This window comes from Taudactylus pleione, unplaced genomic scaffold (assembly GCF_031769625.1).
Source record: "Taudactylus pleione unplaced genomic scaffold, aTauple2 ptg000379l, whole genome shotgun sequence".
NCBI lineage: Eukaryota > Metazoa > Chordata > Amphibia > Anura > Myobatrachidae > Taudactylus > Taudactylus pleione.
Window position 1 is genome coordinate 517,094 of NW_028284780.1, and position 21,393 is coordinate 538,486.

At 44.9% G+C, this 21,393-nt stretch overlaps 1 protein-coding gene and 1 pseudogene across 7 annotated transcripts in view; one reads left to right on the plus strand and one right to left on the minus strand.

Moving 5' to 3' along the window:
- Positions 1-463: 463 nt before the first annotated feature.
- Positions 464-5,297, minus strand: LOC148507915 (uncharacterized; annotated as a pseudogene).
- A 13,274-nt stretch (positions 5,298-18,571) lies between these two features.
- KAZN (kazrin, periplakin interacting protein) overlaps positions 18,572-21,393 on the plus strand; it is a 432,464-nt gene continuing 429,642 nt past the window's right edge. For 2 of the 7 annotated variants that reach the window (XM_088445394.1, XM_088445397.1), the window contains exon 1: positions 18,844-19,269. In XM_088445394.1, coding sequence (XP_088301520.1) covers positions 18,939-19,269 — 331 coding nt within the window. In that variant the 5' untranslated portion in view covers positions 18,844-18,938. Of the gene's footprint in view, positions 18,772-18,842; positions 19,270-21,393 lie in introns of those variants that run through there. The other 5 variants (XM_088445398.1, XM_088445399.1, XM_088445396.1 and 2 more) reach the window with 5 other exon arrangements.

Here is a 21,393-nt window from a genome sequence, read left to right on the forward strand (position 1 = left end):
CCCCCACAGTTCCAGCCAGCCCCTATAGACTTTGGAATGGACACAGCCCCTATGGACAACTGACTGCACAACACAGCCCACCACCCCCTATGACAGCAGTACAACACAGCTCATCCAGCCCCTATGGACAACAGCAGCACAACACAGCCCAGCCAGCCCTAGCTCCCACCCTCCCTCTTCACTGTACACAGCCGGAGAGAGAAATGGCGCCGACGCGGGGACCTTTTATGGAATCCAAAACCTGCGAGACCGGAAGGCGGGATGATGACGTTTTGCCTCGATTACAGTTCTGAGTCAGGAGGGAAAACCCGAGCCGGACTCGGTTTCCGGCTCAGATCGGGGGGGCTCAGATTTCAGATATCCGAACCTGCTCATCCCTAATATATATATATATATATTTATATTAGGGATGAGCGGGTTCGGATCCCCGAGAACCAAACCCACCCGAACTAGGGGATTCGAGTCAAATCTGAGTCAGCTTGGGTTTTTCCACCTGACTCAGATCTGAAAACGAAGCAAAACATCATCATCCTGCTTTCGGATTCTCACGAGTTTTGGATTCTATAAAGGTCCCGCAATCGCCGCCATTTTTCATTCAGGCTGTGGAGAGTGAAGAGGGAGGGAGCTGGGACCTGTGCTGTGCTGTGCATAGAGGCTGGCTACTGTTGTCACTCAGGGGCTGGCTGCTTAAAGTCCATATAGGGCTGGCTGTTGTCCTGTCCATAAGGGCTGGTTGGCTGATGTCTATAGAGGGGCTAGCTGGATGTTGTCCTGTCCTTAAGGGCTGGCTGGCTATTGTCTATAGAGGGGCTGGCTGGCTGTTGTCCTGTCCATAGGAGCTGGCTGGCTGATGTCCATAGAGGCTGGCTGTTCTGCTGTGTTGTCCAGGGGGTGCTCTGTCCTTCAGGGGTGCTCTTCATCCACCCACAGTGTGTGTGCATGTTATTCACACCTGTCATCAGTGTAGGTGTACAGGTGTGCTGTGCTGCTGTCTGTCAAGGGGCAACAATTTTTTTGTGTGCGTGTTAGCCACTTCTGTCATCAACATAGTTGCACAGGGGTGCTGTGCTGCTGTCTGTCAAGGGGCTGCTGCCTCTTTCAGGGGTTCACCTCCCAGTGTGAAAAAAAAAAACCATTTTGTGGTGAGTGCCTTTTAGCCTGCCACACCACCAGTAAAAAAATAAAAACTATTTTTTGTGTGTGTACCACCAGTATGAAAATAAAAACAATTTTTGGTGTGTGCATGTTAGCCTGCCACACCACCACCAGTGAAAAAATAAAAACAATTTTTTTGTGCGTGTTAGCCACACCACCAGTGAAAAAATAAAATAATTGTTTGTGTGCGTGTTAGTCACACCACCAGTGAAAATGTAAAAAAAAAAATGTGTGCGTGTTAGCCACACCACCAGTGAAAAAATAAAAACAATTTTTTTGTGCGTGTGTGTTAGCCACACCTGTCATCAGCATAGGTGCGCAGGGGTGCCGTAATGCTGTGCTGTCTCTCAAGGGGCTGCTGCTGCCTCATTCAGGGGTGCTGTTCAACGACCTTCAGTGTGAAAAAAAAACATTTTTTTGTGTGTGCGTGTTAGCCTGCCACACCATCAGTGCTAAAAAAAATAAAACCAACTTTTTCTGTGTGTGTGTGCGCGCACCTGTTAGCCTCACTTATCAGCAACGTAGGTGTGCAGGGGTGCTGCCTGTGTTGTTTATCAAGAGGCTGCTGCCTCGTTCTGGTGCTCTTCCTCCCAAGTACCCCCCAAAAATTAATTAAATCAATGTTTTTTTTTCTGTGTGTGTGCGCGCTAGCCATGGCATCACAAAACTATCTTCTGAGATTTGCATAAACATTTTCAAAGGTGAAAAAAATAGATATGGTTTAAAAAATGGAATAAATCAGCTAAAACTGTGTTCTCTGATTATAGTGTCCCTACTCCCTACCCATGGCCCCTCTAACTGACTTTCAGTGAGTCAGAGGGTCAAATCCATGCAACCGTATTCCACAGTGCAGCTGCTCCTCCTGTAGCCCAGGTCAGAAAATGTGTAGGGGGTGTGGTGATGATATGGACTAAAATGGAGCTCACATGCACTAAAGTGGACAATGAATCCCCAATCTAACAGGGAGCGCAGCTGTAATTTCATACACAACACAGGATGGGATGACGATATAGGCTTGGGTGATGGTATAATCTGGGGTGATGTATACATCATCTTCTTCACACAAAATTAATTTGTCCCCACTGGAATCCACCAGCTGGAGGAGGATCATCTGGTATGGGCTCAGGCACATTTTCCTCACCCACATCTGTAAGTGTGTCCATAACTTCAATTTCTGAGGCTATTCCCAAACCAAATTCATCCAGAAAATCATGAATGTCAATCATACAGTCCTCTACACTGGCGTCCTCAGAATCCATGACTGCAAATTGCAAAAATCCTGGTGTTGCTGTTGTCAACGATAAATAATGTGAAGTCCGCTCAAGCTTACTTGGAGTTCCGAAGTCCAAAAGATTTATTAGCATAAAGAAATAAGGACTACCCCCTTAAACTACGCATGCACGGCTGTCACAGCACAAGGCTTCAATTCTGACTGCACTGACCTCCAACAGTCACTGCACTACAATTTATAAGGTCACATTTAGATAGTCCTTAGGGAATACAATCATTGGTTACAGGCAGGGATCTGTATATACTCGGTCGGATAGGTCAGTTCTTCTTTGTGTGTGAGCAGACGGATCTTCATTATGAGGGTCACTCCAAAACTATCACATTCTGGAATTCCTTTGTCTCACAGTATCAGGGGGAAGGGGGGAATGTCTGAGTTTCAAGCTAATAACATTACATTGCTAAACTGCAATTAAAAGGGATCTAAAACATTATACCAATAATATTACATTTATGTTTACAACAGAGATGCAGTATTTACCTATAGTACACTTCAAATTAAATGCTGCTTAAAATAAGACTATAAATCAATATACAGTTATGTAACATATAAATATACTTAAAGTATATTAAAATAAGAACTTTATATTAATGATATTCCATAACCACACGGTGTGATGGTTTCTGCAGGGTCACCAAAGTTATCCTATTGGAATACAGAACAGAACAAGCCCAAGGAATGGTGCAATATTATGAATCACAATAGCATACAATCACATCTCATACAATTATATCCCAAACAATAAGATCCCATACAATCACATTGACTAATCATTAATTTGTAACCTATATAAGTAAATGCCTTCATCCAAGATATCTAACTTTAACAGTCCACCCTTTGATAGTTCACAAAACACTATCATACCTTCTTCTTATGACATTTAGCCAGACATAATTATTTTTATATATATATATATATATATATATATATGGTATAACACAAATCAGACATTGATCATTCAATAATGTGCCTTAGGAAAGGGTAAGACAACCCTTATACGCAATCAGCGGATACTCTGGGGATCATTGGTAGGATGTGGGAACTCATCTAACCTATAAGGATGCTTGGGGAAATTAGGACTACATTTTCTAGGATGTCTGCTGTAATATTCACTATACATATAATTATGTAGGACTAAACCTATTCACATTTTTATTACTTGATTGTTCTTTCGATTTCAGGATTATAATGCAGTTCTTCGATCGATCTTGATACCTGTGCTTCTCACCACCATTGCAGTTTAATTTTCAATGTTTACCTCAGTGGAATGTCTTCCACACATCAACACAGTAGGAGCACATCTGACATATAAGCCAATTACTAAAATGACACCAAGTATAAGAATAAGGAGCTTACCTATACTAGCAACCATTTCCTGTACCCACTCCCCTAGACCAGAGAACCATTTTGCAAGATTCAATCACAAGATCCATTCTGTTACTTCTTCCCTTATCTCATACAGTTCAAGAATTATGAATCTTCTGAAATTCCCATTTTAATTGTAGGATTTCATCCATTCTCTGGTCAATTACTTCTTTGGGGTCATCTGTATTATTGGTAATGTATGTGCAACATGTGACACCAAATTGAGTGGCCAAAGTCACACAATATCCACCAGTAATAGATGTGAGATAATTTAACACCAGTCTATATTGCACTAACTCCTTTTTATGAGCCTGTAGCTCCTTACCCGTATACCTGAAAGTGTCATCATACATCTTGGTGATATTGTCTATTAATTTAGCCAGGTCTGAATATACCTAAAATTTAAAGTTACCCGAGCGATCCTGGTGGGATCTAATGCAACCATAATTTCGAAGCCAGTGGTTTCACTAATTAACTGTGCAGCTACATGTTCTTCACCAGGGTTCATATTTATTTTGCCACAATGTTCATACTGTGTGTGTATGTATGAAGGTGCTGTAGTTCTATGGATATCAATCATTTCGTCAAGTGTAAGGGTCATAACTTCTGGGACTAATTTACCTATGAAACATAAACCCTTGGAACTCAGAGATAACCAGGAATAAGCCTTTCTTCCTCAAACATAATACACATCATCTGGGAGGACATAAGGTACATTACGATCATGGATAATATTACATAACGTTTTGACGAAACTACCCATGCCTATTGTCTCCATCTGTTCATGACAAGTTTCAGCATGGATAACATTTTGACAATAACCCAGAGAAACTTTCCCAATGGAATTCTATGTTTGTTAGTACGTCCTCATCTGTGATGTCCATCACTATTCCTGGTTATTGGTGATCTTGAGAGTCTCCTAACAGAATTGGTTTGGCGAGCCATTGTCTGATCCAATAGGTCAGCTTCCCAATTCTCCAGTCTCTCTATATGTGAGATATTTAGACACAACAAAGACTGGTCTAAGGAGTATTGGCGAAAATTTTAGACTAGGGGACCTAGTGATATTATATCTCCCGTCTATGGACCTTCCTCCCCGTAATTCAAGGACGTCAGAGATGTTTAATGAGAATGGTACTAATCCTACATTATGTTGTCCCTGAGGCACATGAGAGCACACCCAGCACTCAGTTGGATTTAGGACCTTACCCACTAGGGAATGATAATCCTCTAGAGGATGCCCACCCAAATCCAGATTACTATTGGACTGGCATTGTTGGATGCACTTCTCTTCAACTAGGGACCCACAATACTCACATATACAATATTCCTCAGACAATAGCCCCTCACACTGTCTCTGAGTTCCATAGCTAGCAGATCTTTTCATGACCCCTAAACTGAGTTAGACAACGTACTGCATTAATTGTTCTATCAACCTTTCCTCCAACTCCACTTCATCAATATCACTACCGGACTCTCTCTCCATCATCTGTCCTCCGTTACAAAAATAGAATGTCCTAAAAAAAATTAAAATGAGAAAAACCCTGGAACAAGAAAAATATAAATCTCGCCACTCCATTGCTGGGATAATAGTCTACACGTTTTTGGCTCAGGTGTTTTAGCTGCAGTCTTTAGTTCTCCCGGAACAGATTGCAATTGACAAGTCTGTATTGTCAGCCTCACCTTTGTCTTGTACCTTCTTCGGGTGGTTGACTTTCTTGCAGTGGGTAGAATGGACCCAAGTGTCTCTTTTTGCTACCTTCAGAGATGTGGTACTGGTCATCAACACTTGGTAAGGGCCTTCCCAACAGTCTGTTAAACAACCTGAGCGTAATAAATTGCAGATCATAACATATTCCTCAGGTTCAACATCATGACAGTTTGTTTCTGACATTTTGAGTTTCTGTTGCTGTTGTTTTAGCTGTCTGCTCATTTTTATGAGCTTCATTATTGCACTTCGACCTATGATCAAATGAGGTTGTCTTCCAAAAAGTATCTCAAAGGTAGACAGATTAAGAGGAGGTCTGGGAGTGGTTCTGATGCTATGGAGGACTAGTGGCAAAGCTTCTGTCCATGCCAATCCAGTGTCAGCCATTATCTTATGGTCGGTAAGGGGTATAAAGTCTGCTATTAATTCCCATAAGTTTACACATGTTCTGAAAGACATCACCAGTAAAATAAGTACCCCTATCACTTTCTATCACTTTGGAAATAGCAAATCTACACACAAATTCCTGAACAATTTTCTTAGCAGTAAAAACAGCAGCATTAGAGGCAGCTGGATAGGCTTCTGTCCAGTTAGAGAAAATGTCAATACAAACTAATACATACTTTAAATACCTGCAGGCTGGTAATTGGATGAAGTCGATTTGTATTACTTGAAAAAGGTCTGTCTGTAGGAGAAATATGGGATGACTCTGTATTGTCATCCCAGTGTTCTTTCTCAAGCCAGTAAGACAGAACATTGCTCTCTTAAAAGCCTGTGAAGAGAATCCTGGTGTGCACCAATATGCACCCACGAGTTCACACATACCTTCCTTACCCAGATGAGTCAGACCATTTGCAGCCTCTGCTAGGCTTGGAAAATATGTCCTGGGGCTAATGGCCTACCTTGTCCATCCTTCCAGATTCCCAAGGACTCCTGACCACATTCCTTTGCCTTCCAGGTGGCCTTTTTCCTGCTGGGAACACAAATCTTGCATATTGATTAGTTTATATACACTTAGAACTTCAAACATCATTATCTTAGTAACACTTGTTTTTACAGGTAGGCCTGCTGCCCACTTTGCGGCTTCATCTGCCCTACTGCCAAGTGACACTGGGTCTCTGTCATATGTGTGTGCTTTACACTTAATGACTGCCATCTCTCCTGGTAGTTGTATGGCTGTCAAACACCTTTGTATATGTCGTGCCTGTCCCACTAGCTTTCCTGCTGCTGTCATAAGCATAAAACATGATTCTTAAGGGTCATAGGACCCCAACTTTATATATATGAAATCAAACTGATATAAATGTTCCATGCAATCATGCGTATCTGTGTAACTGCTAAATCCTCATCGCTCTCCACCCTTTGGGGGTCATTCAGAGTCGGTCGCAAGCGCTGAGCGCTCGCAACCGACTCGATGTTGCCCCACTGGGCATGCACATGATGGAGCCGGCTCCGTCGTGCGCATGTGCGAGACCTGGCTAGCGACAGACGCTCTGTCGCTAGGGGTCTCGCAGCAGACGGGGCGAGCTATCAATGGTGAGTGACAGCTCGCCCCATTTGGGAGGCGAGCAGGGGGCTTGCCTGCCCAATTGGAGGCGTTCCTGCCGGAAAGCTTGCCATTTGGGGGCGGCCCCACTGACATCATTGCTAATGTCAGTGGGGAGCTTCCTGCTCGATCAGAGCAGGAAGCTCCCTGGGGCTTACGAGTGCCCAGACCCAACCTTAGGGTCTGGTCATAAGCCCCGATGGTCGCGATGGTCTTGACCATCACGACCATCACCCATGTCGGTCGCTAAAGCTGTGGGTGTTAACCCATAGCTTAGTGATCGACAAGGAGGCGGTCATTCAGGATGCAAGCGGCCGCCCTGATTCAGTGCGACCGCTTGCAACTAACGACCGCCTCTGAATGAGGTCATTTGTATCTTATGAGATACATATGGTAAATAAATTACAGGATTTAGCATATTACATATTTTGATGGTTATTATTTGATGATGCCATAAGTGACAACTTCCATCTTATCAAATGTTGAATGAACACTGCATAGTGTGCATATAACATTAGATTATGCCCTTATACTGTGTTTTTCATAAATCCTGTCCAGTGTCAAGTGCCTCGTCCCCTGGTTCAGACATGTCCCACAATATTTCTCCTTTGACCGACATGGCTGTAGCTTATCCTTAATGTGTCCTGCTTGTAATAGATGAAACAATTGTTTTATCATTAGGCAAAAAAAAACAAAAACAATAATGATCATAACAATAACTCATCCATATGACTAAGGATGGATTCATATAGAGGTTATTAAGGATCTGGTCGCCCCTCTATTTACAATAAAAGTTTGATTAGTACTAGAAACAATATTATTTTCATTTTATTTTTTTTTCATTAAGTTCATCATTGAGGTTTTCTGTCAACTAACTAGCTGTAGCACACAGGTATGGCCTAAACTTCAAGAGTTATTGACATACTCACATGTAGCATTCGTGGCTATCATTTTTGCTTTTCTCTTTATGTAGCATCAGGTACTTGGGTATTCTCTGAATATTTCAGGCCAATTTCCCTGTTCCTGATTATGTGTAGGGTAATGTCTCCCATGTACCTGAGAATAACCCAAGTCTCTATTTCCCTTCTTATACTGTCCCAATTTACGTTTCCTTTCTCTTGATTATATATTTTTTTTTATCATGGTCAATAGCTGATTTCCTAAGGGCCTCTACCTTGATTCCTCTCCAATTTTTTTGTGTTTTTATTTGTGGGTTCATGGGCATTACCCAAATCCTTAATACATTTTTGACAATTTGTTAGATATTTCCTAGGATCTGTGAATTCAGTAATAATTGACCTTAATTCAGATCAACTCCAAAGGCCATTCTTATCAGGTTTACTATTAGGAACAGCTATTGTGCGTACAGGTTGTCATCCTGCATGTTCACTATTGTTTATTCTGATTGCAGGGACTATTGTTTCAATAGCATGAATGGTCATGGGCTTATTAACATCTAAGAGCCTTTCATGATCCTCAACAATGGCCTCTGGAGCAGAAACTACCCCTACCCTCCTTTTTGAACCTCCTGTATAACTGACATGAGAAATAGCAGAAATTAAAACAGGTTCATTATTTATTTTTTTTCAACCCTGGTTACAAATTACACTTTGCTTATCAGCAGTACTCCCTCCCCCAACTGCATACAGCGGCGGGGGCACGCTTGCACTCTCTTCTCCTTGCTTTGTAATGCTTCCTTCCAGTACGCACGCACTACCTTGCCACGTGTTCCCTTCTTGTTGCCACAATTTTAAACAGTCATTATTTTTAAGTGGTTTCAACAGGGAGACATGAAAGGAATTGAGAATTTTCAGAAAAGGGGGTAGTTGAAGGCGATAAGCCACAGGGTTAATTACGTCTATGATGGAGAAGGGCCCGATGAATCGTGGAGCAAATTTCATGGATGGCACTCGAAGTCGTAGGTTCCGGGTAGACAACCAGACCTGGTCTCCAACTTGCATATGTGGTATTTTCCTATGCTTCTTATCAACTTGAAATTTGTAACGGGAGGACGCCTTCTCCAGGTCAGTACGAACTTGAGACCAGATTGAAGCAAATCTCTGTACAGAGGGCCTGATTCAGAGCCGCTCGTAAGCGGCCACTCATTCGCTACGAGCGATGTTCGCACATCTGCGCATGCGTATGGGTCATAATGCACACGCGCCAACCAGTCAGTGCGGTCGGAAATCGTGTGCTCGCAAAATAGCGAGTGCCTGCTAATTTGAGTGACAGGATGAGGTGTTTGTGGGTGGTAAAAGGGGAAGGTGCTTGAAAACGGGGAGTGGAGATCCGAACGCAGGCATGCCAAACGGTCAAAACGGGCGTTTTAAGGGTGTGCATAATTAACAAAGCAGCGTCATCGACCACGTCACTTGGTTGTCTTTTAGCCTGAACTGCTCACATGATTGCGGGAGGAAAATGCTACCACAAGAATAGCGAGCAGTTCATACGCCTTTCGATGTACTCGATTAATCAAATAAATAGCGGAGATGACATATGATGCGAGCGGCCAAGGGGTGTCTTTACAAAATAGCGAGCGCATGTTTTGGATGCTCGCTCAGACATAGAGGCGTCAACAGACCGCAAAGAGCGAGCCCTCAATTTAAATAGCCAGCCCCTTTTTGTGAACGAGCGAGCGCAAATAGCGTCCGGCTCTGAATCAGGCCCAGTGTCTTCTACAGCTGGGACATCAAAGACGGGCAGGCTTTGAAATTCAGGGACCCGAGGATGAAGGCCGTAGACCACTTGGAATGGTGTTTGGTTCGTGGAAGAGTGGTAGGAGGCGTTATGAGCAAATTCAGCCCATGGCAGCAATGCAGACCAATTGTCCTGGGAAGATATCATAAAAATCCTCAGAAAGGTCTCAAGGTCTTGATTAACCCTCTCAGTGGAACCGTTACTTTGTGGGTGATAAGCCGTAGAAAAATGTAGCTTTACTTGCAATACAGGACATAAGGCTCTCCAAAATTTTGCTGTGAACTGAACACAGTCAGAGACTATCTCAGCTGGAAGACCATGGAGACAGAAAATATTTTGAACAAACAAGTGAGCCAGGTCAGGGGCAGAAGGCAATTTCTTTAGTGGTATGTAATGGACCATTTTAGAGAATCAGTCTACTATGACCCAGATGGTAGCGAACCCTTGAGAATTCGGCAGATCCGCGACGAAGTCCATGGAGATGCGTCCATGGACGTGATGGAATAGGTAGTGGCAAGAACTCACCTGCCGGTGCCTGACGTGAAGATTTATGCTGGGCACATGAAGAACATGAAGAAATTAATTCCGACACGTCTGCTTTCATGGATGGCCACCAATAGCCTCTCTTTAAAAATTCCAAGGTCTTCCGGGTACCTGAGTGACCTGCAAAGCGAGAGGAATGAGCCCAGGTGAGGAGCTGCTTCCTTAACTCTGGGGCCACAAAGTACTTCCCTGTAGGAGGCTGTAGCTGTAAGGTGGCAAAGACTCTTGACTCCAAGACAGGGGTATTTTGTTGATTCTCTGATTTGTCATCACAGTGGAAAGATCTGGACAGCGCATCTGCCTTTTGATTAAGGGCTCCAGACCGGAAGGTCAGGGTGAACTGGAACCGAGCAAAGAATATCACCCGTCGAGCCAAACGAGGACTCATGCACTGAAGATTCTTGAGGAAGAGCAGATTTCTATGATCTGTGAAGACAGTGAAGGGAAACTTGACCCCTTCCAACAGGTATCTCCATTCTTTCAAGGCTAACTGTGAGGTTCTGAATTTGTTGTAGACCCGGGGTGGTGATAGAAGCAGACACAGAAGCAGACTTACATGAAAAAGTGGGGTTTTTAATAAGTGACTGAGAAGACATGGGAATGGCAAACAAAAAGTCCAGGTATAGCACTAAAGTGCACTTGATAACTGTAGTGAGGGTTAAAGAACAAATGTCCAGATAGTGACAGGCAGGAACAGTCCAGTATAAGTATGGTGCTAAAATAGAATGCAGGTATGATGAGCTGTAACAAAATGCAGGCTTGATGAGCTGTAACTGAATGCAAGTTTGGTGAGCTGTAACTGATGCAGACAGAGGTAGTGAAGTCCAGCTGGGAGTGAAATGAAGCAAGGTGCAGGGAAACAGCAGGTTCAGGTACTCAGGCAGGTAAGAAGGTATATGGAGGGTGCAGGGTAAGCCCAGCAGGTTGGAGCAGGCAAGGTTCAGGCTAGGAGCATATACAAGCAGGCAGGTAAGGCACAGGTACTCTCTCTCAGCTGCAGCTGAGAAACACGTTGCACTGGCAAAGGAAGGAAGGCTCTGGACCTTCCTAAATACTCAGTGCCGCGCTGTGACTGGCTGGAATGAGCACATGACCTACCAGGATTGGACAGCCGGAATTACATGGCCGCAGGCAAGATGGAGGCGCCCATGCCAACAGAACGGAAACACCGCCAGGCCTCACCAGGCCTAGTGACAATGTGCCCGCACAGAACCACGCGCAGCCAATGCTCCTCGCCAAATACCAGCACCGCTGCCAGAGACCCCCTGCCATAATGACCTCACAGGTAATACCCGGTGACTACCATACTTTCTTGCCAATGAAAAAGAAGCCGGCTCCTGTGGGAGAGGTGGAAGGTCGAAATTAATCCCTTTGCTATGTTGTTCTGGATGTACTCTGACATGGCTTGAGTCTCAGGCACAGATAGAGGATAGGTGCGACCACGGGGTGGCATCTTGTCAGGCAGCAGTTCGATAGGACAGTCCCATTCTCTGTGGGGAGGTACGACGTTCACCTGTTGCTCAGAAAAAAACAGAGAACATCTGGTACTCCTTGGGTATAGCTGGAGATGGTAACAAAGCTGTCTTTCTTACAGGTCATATTTTGGGAAGACAGGCTTTCTGACAGTCAGTTCTCCATGAAAGAATCTGCATTGAGCACCAGTCTATCCTGGGATTATGTTGGCATAACCAGGGTAGTCCTAAAATTATTTCTTGAGAAGCCTCTGGTATCACTGAGAACTTTAAAGACTCGGAGTGGAGTGCCCCAACTCGAACTAATACTGGTTGAGTTTCCTTGGTGACCAGTCCTTTAGTTAGAGGACGTCCATCTACAGAAGTCAGGGAAATTGCTTGCATGACAGATGAACAAGGAATCTGTAGTTTATCAACTAGGCTGGAAGTCATGAAGTTTCCAGCTGCTCCAGAGTCTAATAGAGCAGAGACGAAGACAGGGTTGGGCTTGAGATCCAAAGCTAAGGAAATCTTGAAATCTTTAGTATTTGGGGACGGGCAAATAACTCCTAACTTGATGTCCCCAAGGTCAGTTAGGAACGGGCATTTCACGACTTGCGGGAGCAGGAGGCCACCAGGTGACCCGAATCTCCGCAGTACAGACAGAGGTTTTTAGCATCCTTCTCTGACGTTCCTCTTTGGAGAGATGGGTTTGGTTCACCTTCATGGACTCCTCATCTGTAGGAGGATGGGGTGGATGGGTAGGCAAGGGAGACGTAAATGACCTTGGACGGTCAGTTCTGTGCTTTTCAGCCTGACGTTCTCTGAAGCGGAGGTCAATTTTGTTGCAGAGTGAGATCATATCATTTAATTTGGTAAGAAGCTCACGGGTAATCAGATCATCTTTTAATCGGTCAGACAGACCATGCCAAAAGGCTGAGGTGAGTGCCTCCTCATTCCACTTAAGCTCTGATGCCAAGATATTAAATTGTACGGCATATTGGCTGACAGGACGGGTTCCTTGTCTCAGGGTCATGATGCTGGACGATGCTGACACTGTGTGTCCAGGTTCATTGAAAATCCTCCTGAATGAAGATACAAAGTCTGTATAGTTATCCAGCAGCGAGTCTGAATGCTCCCAGAGTGGGGAGGCCCAATCCAGAGCCGAGCCGGTCAGCAAGGACATGATGTATGCCACTTCGGTTTTAGCGGTGGGGAAGTTATCAGGCTGTAACGTAAAGTGTATTTCACACTGATTTAAAAAGCCACGACAGAACTTAGGATTGCCATCAAATTTGCTTGTCATGGGTAGATGTAGACGAGGGGATACCCTGGTCTGTGTATTACTAGGCACAGGAGGAGGTGAAGTTGCTGATACCACAGGGGTGATTAACGAGGTTTCCAGAGTATCTTGGTGTTTAGACATCTCCTGTAGGAACTGGGCCATCTGATGTTGCATAGCTTCCAGGTTTTCTAAACGACCAGCAATACAGCGAAATCAATCCACTCCAGACTCCTGTTCCGTAGCTGGATCAATGGGGCCAGTGCAAACTGTGAGGTTCTGAATTTGCTGTGGACCCGGGGTGGTGATAGGAGCAGACACAGAAGCAGACTTAAATGAAAAAGTGGAGTTTTTAATAAGTGATTTAGAAGAAATGGGAATGGCAAATGAAAAAGTCCAGGTATAGCACTAAAGTGCACTTGATAACTGTAGTGGGGGTTAATGAGAAAATGTCCAGATAGTGACAGACAGGAACAGTCCAGTATACAAGTATGGTGAGCTGAAAACAGAATGCGGGTATGATGAGCTGTAACTAAATGCAGGCTTGATGAGCTGTAACTGAATGCAGGTTCGGTGAGCTGTAACTGATGCAGGCAGAGGTAGTGAAGTCCAGCTGGGAGTGAAATGAAGCAAGGTGCAGGGAAACAGCAGGTTCAGGTACTCAGGCAGGTAAGAAGGTATATGGAGGGTGCAGGGTAAGTCCAGCAGGTTGGAGCAGGCAAGGTTCAGGCTAGGAGCGTATACAAGCAGGCAGGTAAGGCACAGGTACTCTCTCTCAGCCGCAGCTGAGAAACACGTGGCACTGGCAAAGGAAAGAAGGCTCTGGACCTTCCTAAATACTCAGTGCCGCGCTGTGACTGGCTGGAATGAGCACATGACCTACCAGGATTAAACAGCCAGAATCACATGGCCGCAGGCAAGATGGCGGCGCCCATGCCAATGGAACGGAAACACTGCCAGACCTCACCAGGCCTAGTGACAATGTGCCCGCACAGAACCACGCGCAGCCAATGCCCCTCGCCAAACACCAGCACCGATGCTAGAGACCCCCCGCCATAACGACCTCATAGGTAATACCCGGTGACTACCATGCCGAGAAACCCTGGCCGTGACACGGAGATCTTGTAATGCCCCTGCACCCTGCGATCCAGCGGCTTCCATAGGGCCTGTACAAACTGTCATGCTCAGGCTATGCTGACCCTTTGCAGAAGTATTCAAAGACGTTGACCGAGGTTGGGAGAGGAACAGGATGCAAGGGGCCTGGATAAATTACTTCCTCATCCACTAGTACCGGATGTTGGATAGACCTTACCAAAGGTGCGGAGTCTAACTTACTGGCAGGTGTTCACCAGTAACCCCTCCAAGTGGGATTTGGGCTTAAGCTGCACCCAGCAAGCAGGTCGCGGCCCTTTGGTAAGGCATTCGGCACAAGTGGGAAATGGAAGAACACATCACAGGTAAAGCAAAGGAAAAAGATACTGGAAGTTTGTACTGGGGGAATGTAATGAGTACACACTATGTAGATCCAGATGCAATGCTGACCCAGGAGAATGACACTAGGAGATTGTACTTGGATGACGAACTAAGGGCCTGATTCAGAGCCGCTCGTAAGCGGCCGTTCGCTCGTTCGAAGCAATGTTTTCACATCTGCACATGCGTACGGATTTTAATACCAGTCAGTGCGGCCAGAAATCATTTGTTCGCTATATAGCGAATGCCTGCTATTTTGAGTGACAGGATGAGGCGTATGTGGGTGGTAACAGGGGAAGGTGCTTGAAAACGGGGAGTGGAGATCCAAACGCAGGCGTGCTTAAAGGTCAAAACAGGCGTTTTTAGGGTGTGCATAATTAAAACAGCAGCGTCATCGACCACGTCACTTGGTTAGCCAGAACTGCTCGCAAGATTGCGGTAGGAAAAACCAACCACAAGAATAGCGAGCAGTTCATACGCTGTTCGATGTACTCGATTAATCTATTAAATAGCGGACATGACGTATGATGCGAGCGGCCAGGGGGCGTTTTTAACAAAATTGCGGCCGCAGGTTTTGTTCGCTCATTCAGACATGGAGGCGTCAACAGACCGCAAAGAGCGAACGGTTCATTTAAATAGCCACCCCCTTTTCCTGAATGAACGTCCGCAAATAGCGAACGGCTCTGAATCAGGCCCTAAGTACAGACGCAGAACTGGCACAGGAGAATGGTGTGATGAGGTAGTACTTGGATGATGTACTAAGTACACACACTGTGATTTCAGACACAAAACTGGCAAAGGAGAATTGTATGATGAGATGGTACTTGGATAATGTACTAAAGGCCTGATTCTTCAAGGATCGTAACTGCAAAGCTGCACGCAGGAAGCTTTGCAATTGCAATCCTTGCAGAATCAGGTAATGCAGCAGGAAGCATCACGCCTCCTGTGCATTACTTATCTGAGCTGCGTTGTCCAACGCAACATTGGATAATCTACGTACCATCGGCCGACTGCGGTGACCCATGGGGTCCCACAGCCTTCCACCGCAGTTTAGAGGAAGAGGACAGGAAATCTCTATCAGCCGACGGAGACCCAAGCTTCTTCCCTCCCATGCAATGGTGGCGACACGCCTCTGTTTCGGGATACAGAGGGCATCGCCGCCCCCTCCTCGCCACCAAATGGCAGCAAACTGTCAATCACTGACAGTCTGCTGCCCGTTTACATGCAGACTCACAGACCCATTCTGCACATGCGCAGAATGGGTCTGGCGCCTGCGCAGATTCCCGAACATCAAGAATCTGCGTTCAGCAGTGCACTGCTGAATTAGGCCCTAAGTACACACACTGTGGCTTCAGACGCAGAACTGGCACAGGAAAATGGTATGATGAAATGGTACTTGGATAACATACTAAGTACACACACTGTGGCTTCAGACGCAGAACTGGCACAGGAGATGACTCTAGAAGATTGTACTCATTAGATGTAGGAGTACACACACCGTGGATAAACACTAGTAACAAATCACTAGAAGCAACGGAGCTTGGGACCTGGAACGCTGCAACAGCAAGTCTTCACTGGAAGTAACGATGTTGTACAACTTCCTGAGCGACAGTGGAAGAAATCAGTCTCTAAGGCAGACTTCCTCCATTTCAAACTTATGCTCTCATCCTACAGTGCTGCCTTTTCCCTCTCTAAACAGTCAATTTCAAGAACCTCATCTTCTCCCAGTCCATAACCCCCCTGCGTCTCTTCGCCACTTGCAACTCCTTCCTCTGCCCTCCCCATCCTCGCCTCCCCTCCACACTCCCTCCCCTTGACTTTTCCACCTACTTTACCTCTAAAATTGAATCCATACGTCAGGACACCATATCCCACCAGACCCACAGCACTCCACCCCTTCCTTTTCTGACCATTCCTCCCCATTTATCTATTCAACTGACATCGATCTCTCCTGTATCTGGAGAGGAAGTCATGGCCCTCATCCGGTCCTCCCTCCTTCCTCCTCCCCCCCTTGACCCTATTCCTTACCACCTCCTTCACCACCTCTCTCCTGCTCTTGCCCACCTCCTTAATCTCTCCTCATCAGGCACTGTCCCTTCTGCATTCAAGCATGCCCTTGTCTTCCCCATTTAAAAAAAAAACCTACCCTTGATTCTAACACTCTCTCCAACTACCGACCCATCTCTCTCCTCCCTTTTGCCTCCAAACTCCTTGAGCATATTGTTTTAACTGCCTTACCTTTCTCCCACTTCCTGCTTGACCTATTCCAGTCTGGCTTCCATTCTCTCCACTCCACTTAAACTGCCCTCACAAAAGTCAGCAATGACCTCCTTCCTGCCAAAATCAAGGGCCACTACTCTCTACTCATTCTTCCCAACCTCCCTGCTGCTTTTGACACTGTGGATCACTCCCTTTGCCTATGTGATACTGCCCTCTAATGGCTGTCCTCCTACCTATCTTACCACTCCTTCTCTATCTCCTCTCATGACTCCTCTCCCCCCCACCCCCCAGTAGTTCCACTAACAGTAGGTGTTCCAAAAGGTTCTGTTGTTGGACATCTCCTATTCTCCCTTTATACATCTTCTTTAGGTGAACTCATCAGCTCTTTTGGCCTCCAATATCATCTCTATGCTGATGATACTCAGATCTACCTTTCCTTCCGTAACATCTCCCCCTCTCTTCTCAATTGTATCTCCAACTGTCTCTCTGTTATCTCTTCCTGGATATCCCAGCGCTATCTTAAACTTAAAATGTCTAAGTCTTAGCTGATCATCTTCCTGTCCTCTCGCATAACCTCAGTCCCCACAATTTTTTTTATCTATTAATGACACAACTATCTTTTCTAGCCTCCAACTGTGCTGTCTTGGAGTTAACATTGACTCCTCCCTCTCCTTCAAACCACACATTCAGTACTTCTCGCAGTCCTGCCATTTCCATCCCAGAAATATTGCCAGGATCAGCCCCTTTCTCACACTGGATACTACGAAGACCCTCATCCACTCACTGTTCATCTCCAGATTGGACTACCTCTAACCTCCTCCTACCTAGCTTCCCCACCTCTCTCAACTCCAATCTGTCCTCAATATTGCTGCTCGGCTCATCTTCCTTTCCAAACATTCTACATTTGCCTCTTTCCTACAAGCCCTTCCTTTTCAGAACCTGATTCAAGGTTCTTACACTCACTTACAAAACCTTCACCCAATCCTCTCCCATTTATATCTCAGACCTCATCTCCCTTTACACTCCTGCCCCCCCCACTTCCCTCAACAAATGCATGCCGCCACCCCAGCCTTCCAGCTCTCATCCTAACCTGCTGCTCCATGCTCATTCCTGTCTACCCTATCTGTGTCACTCCTGTCTGCCTGCCCCTCCCCTTTAGAATGTAAACTCTCAAAAGCAGGGCGATCTTCCCTCATGTTTCTCCTTCCCTTACTCATACTATTGTCTACTAGCTCCCCACAAGAGCACCTAACATGCTCTCCTGCTTATTTAAGCGTTATGATCGCTAATGCAGCAATGATTATAAAACATATTGTTTTGTACTGTAAGTCGCTGTTTTCTTGTTTGCTCATTTGTTTATGTGCTTTTGTAAGGCTCTGCGGAACCCTTGTGGTGCCACATATAGTATTATAATAATAATAGTAATAAAATGGCCGCTGCACCATTTTCTCTGTGATTTCTGTCTGCAACGCTGGCCAAAGCACCAGAGGCTCTTGTGCACCGCACACCCTGCACCCATTAATGATAAGCCAATGTTTGGTGCAGCTAAATCGCATAGTCCGTGGCCTGCCAAGTGGGTCTATTTGGCAAGATTTGAGGATAGGTGTATGTGGATAGATCTTTTATGTTATTTAAAATAAATGTAAATGATTATTATGGTAAGATAATTGGTATTGTCACTAGCAGGGCAGAGCAAGCACCCACTTCTTGCTGCAGCTTTGTGGCTCCTGTACTAAAGGTCTCTGTGGGGTACTTCACGGACACTAGATGGCTCTCTATGTAAATACTTATGATGTGATCCTCTGCACCCCACCCCCCTCTTCTCTGTGGTTCCTCGGCTCTCCCACCCCACCCAGCCTGGGAAATGGTTTGTCTTGGGGACTCGCCATTGAATAAATAATGAACCCGGGGAAATGAAGCAGAGAGAACTGCGAGTCTGCGCTCACGAGTTTGTGTCTGTGATTTACAAGCGAAGAGGGGGCTACTATCACTGAGTCAAAGAGGGATGGTCGAGCAGACTAGTGTCGTTGGCTGCATTACACTCATGTAAGGTTATGCCGCATAGGTTTTAAATTATGTCCTATAGGTTTCGTGTAACCTAGTGTGTGCATAGGATCCGCCCCGCGGCGGTTTAGGGATGAAACGCGGCCAGTGTGCAGACAGGACACCCCTATAGTGAAGCGATCAGGTGGAAGGTTCCATTTAAAGGGTGCATGTCATGTGTGCTGTGTCCTTTGGAGAGGAGGGTCTGTGTTTCCTGCAGTGCTTATTCTTGCTGTACCGGGCTTCCAGTAGCGCTGCTCCACAGCTACGGCTGTATACTCACCCACCATGCGGCTTTCTGTCTGCTCTCTCCGCAGGCCAACATCCTGCAAATGATGGAGGATAACAAGCAGTTGGCCCTGCGGATAGATGGGGCTATCCAGTCTGCCAGCCAGGAGGTGACCAACCTGCGCTCTGAGCTGACAGCAACCAACCGTAGACTGACCGAGCTGAACAGCGCAGACCCCTGTGTCATGGAGAACAACCAGCACAATACTCAAGGTAAGGACCCACCATTGTGAAGGCTGCAGCCTCTATACCATGCATATCAATCACCATGCTGCCCACATCGGGCACTGCAATGCCATAGTGTCCCTGTGCTGCTAACTTCTGTAATTGCTGTCTCCTTACGTGTGCCACTTCTCATATACTTCTGTGTGATTGTTATATATTTGCTAAATACACAAAAGGTATTTCATTATAATATTTATTTTGTGGCCAACCCGGAGTGCGTGAATCTTTGCAACTTGGCCACACAAAAATAATCTAATAAAATACATTTTGTGTATTTTGCAATAACTTTTTGTATGGTAAGGGCAGCAATGGAACAACCCGTGTTTAAATTGGCAAAGAAAATATAAGCCTATATCATAGTACTTCCTCTGTGGCCCTCCACCTGTCTGATAAAGGTCTGCAGACGTTTTGTATACTGCTTGGTTAGTTTGAGGTGATCTGTATATCACACTGTTCCACCAGGCACTGAGGTTATAATTATAATGGCCTGTCATTGCAAACTGTAATTATACTACAAGTGTGAACTCAGCTCTCGGTATGCCCCCTCCCCTCCCCCAGCTGGCCATTCTTATAAGGTAGACTCTAGCTGTATGTGGCATTTGTAAACCTAAGTCTGACGGTTGCAGCCGGTCACCCTGGTGTTTGTTTGGGATCACAGGAGACCGCACTTTAGTGACACACAATTTAGCTTCCTCTCTGGAAAAGCTGGGAGAGGATTTTGTCTAAAGGGATGGTGACTTGTTTGTGACACTAATATTTATTTTGATGCAGCATTTAAGACTGCGAAGTTGGATACACCAGTATAATTCAAAATTTTGAGAATACTAAAAATCTTTTTTTTTCAGTGAGCAAACCTCCCATTATATTGTAGTTATATTGATTGTAATGGAATAAATGGAAAGTATGCTATTATACCCTGTTACTCCACAAACTATCCTCCAGACCCTGGAGACTGGTAACACTTAATAATACTTAATACTGGTAAGACTTAATAACCACACAATATCTTTACCACAATTCTAATCCTTTTACAATCTCCATGATGAGCCGATGTATATCAAATTTGAGTTTTCAGTTTCTTAGGGGCCTATGTATCAATGCTGGGAGAGAGATACAATTGTGAGAGATAAAGTACTAACCAATCAGCTTCCTAATTATATTAAGCAGGCTGCATTTTAAAAATGATCATTAAGAGCTGAATGGTTGGTGATTTATTTGTTACAATTTTATTTATCTCCCAGCTTTGATACATAGGCCCCTAAAGCATAATTCTGTGTGCAATTGTTTGAAAATGTCAACTGATTGGGTTTTCTCCCCCCCTTTTCCTCCTTGATGAGACTTGTTTTGCTGATGAGATTTGTTTTATCCAACTATAGTGTATTATTGACAGTTGCATTTTTTTGCAATTACAATCCCCTCCACATTACCTACTGTGCTTGATTTATTCTTGTGTGGAAACTTTAGTGTTGAAAATCTAATAATGTTGGTTACTTTTTGATACTGTTAATATATTGTTAGCAATTTCAACACATAAATGAAAGACCCTAAAGTAGTTTGCTTACATAATTTTCAGCTTGTTTTGCAAAATATTGAACTTCCCAAGTATCAGTTTTACTTCTATTTTTGAAGCCATTTGTACTTACTTTTATTTATTACCAGTTATTTATATAGCGCACCCATATTCCACAGCGCTTTAGAGAGAATATTTGCCCATTCACATCAGCCCCTGCCCCAGTGGAGCTTGCAATCTGTATTCCCTACCACATGCTCACACACTGTATTGCTGGGTACACACTAGACGATATGTCGTCCGATCCGGCGGATTGGATGTACAGATTGTCACTGACGATGAACGCTCCTGCGCATCGTCAGCAACATCGTCAGTGAGGGCCATGCTACCGAATTCAGCACAGGGAGAATATAGAAACTCCACATATAATTTATTATTACCAGTTTTTTTTATATAGTGCGCACACACTCCGCAGCGCTTTACAGAGCATATTTGGCCATTCACATCAGTCCCTGCCCCGGCAAAGCTTAACACACACACACGTAAAGTTTTTTTTTTTGTTGGGAGCCAATTAACCTACCTGTATATTTTTGAAATGTGGG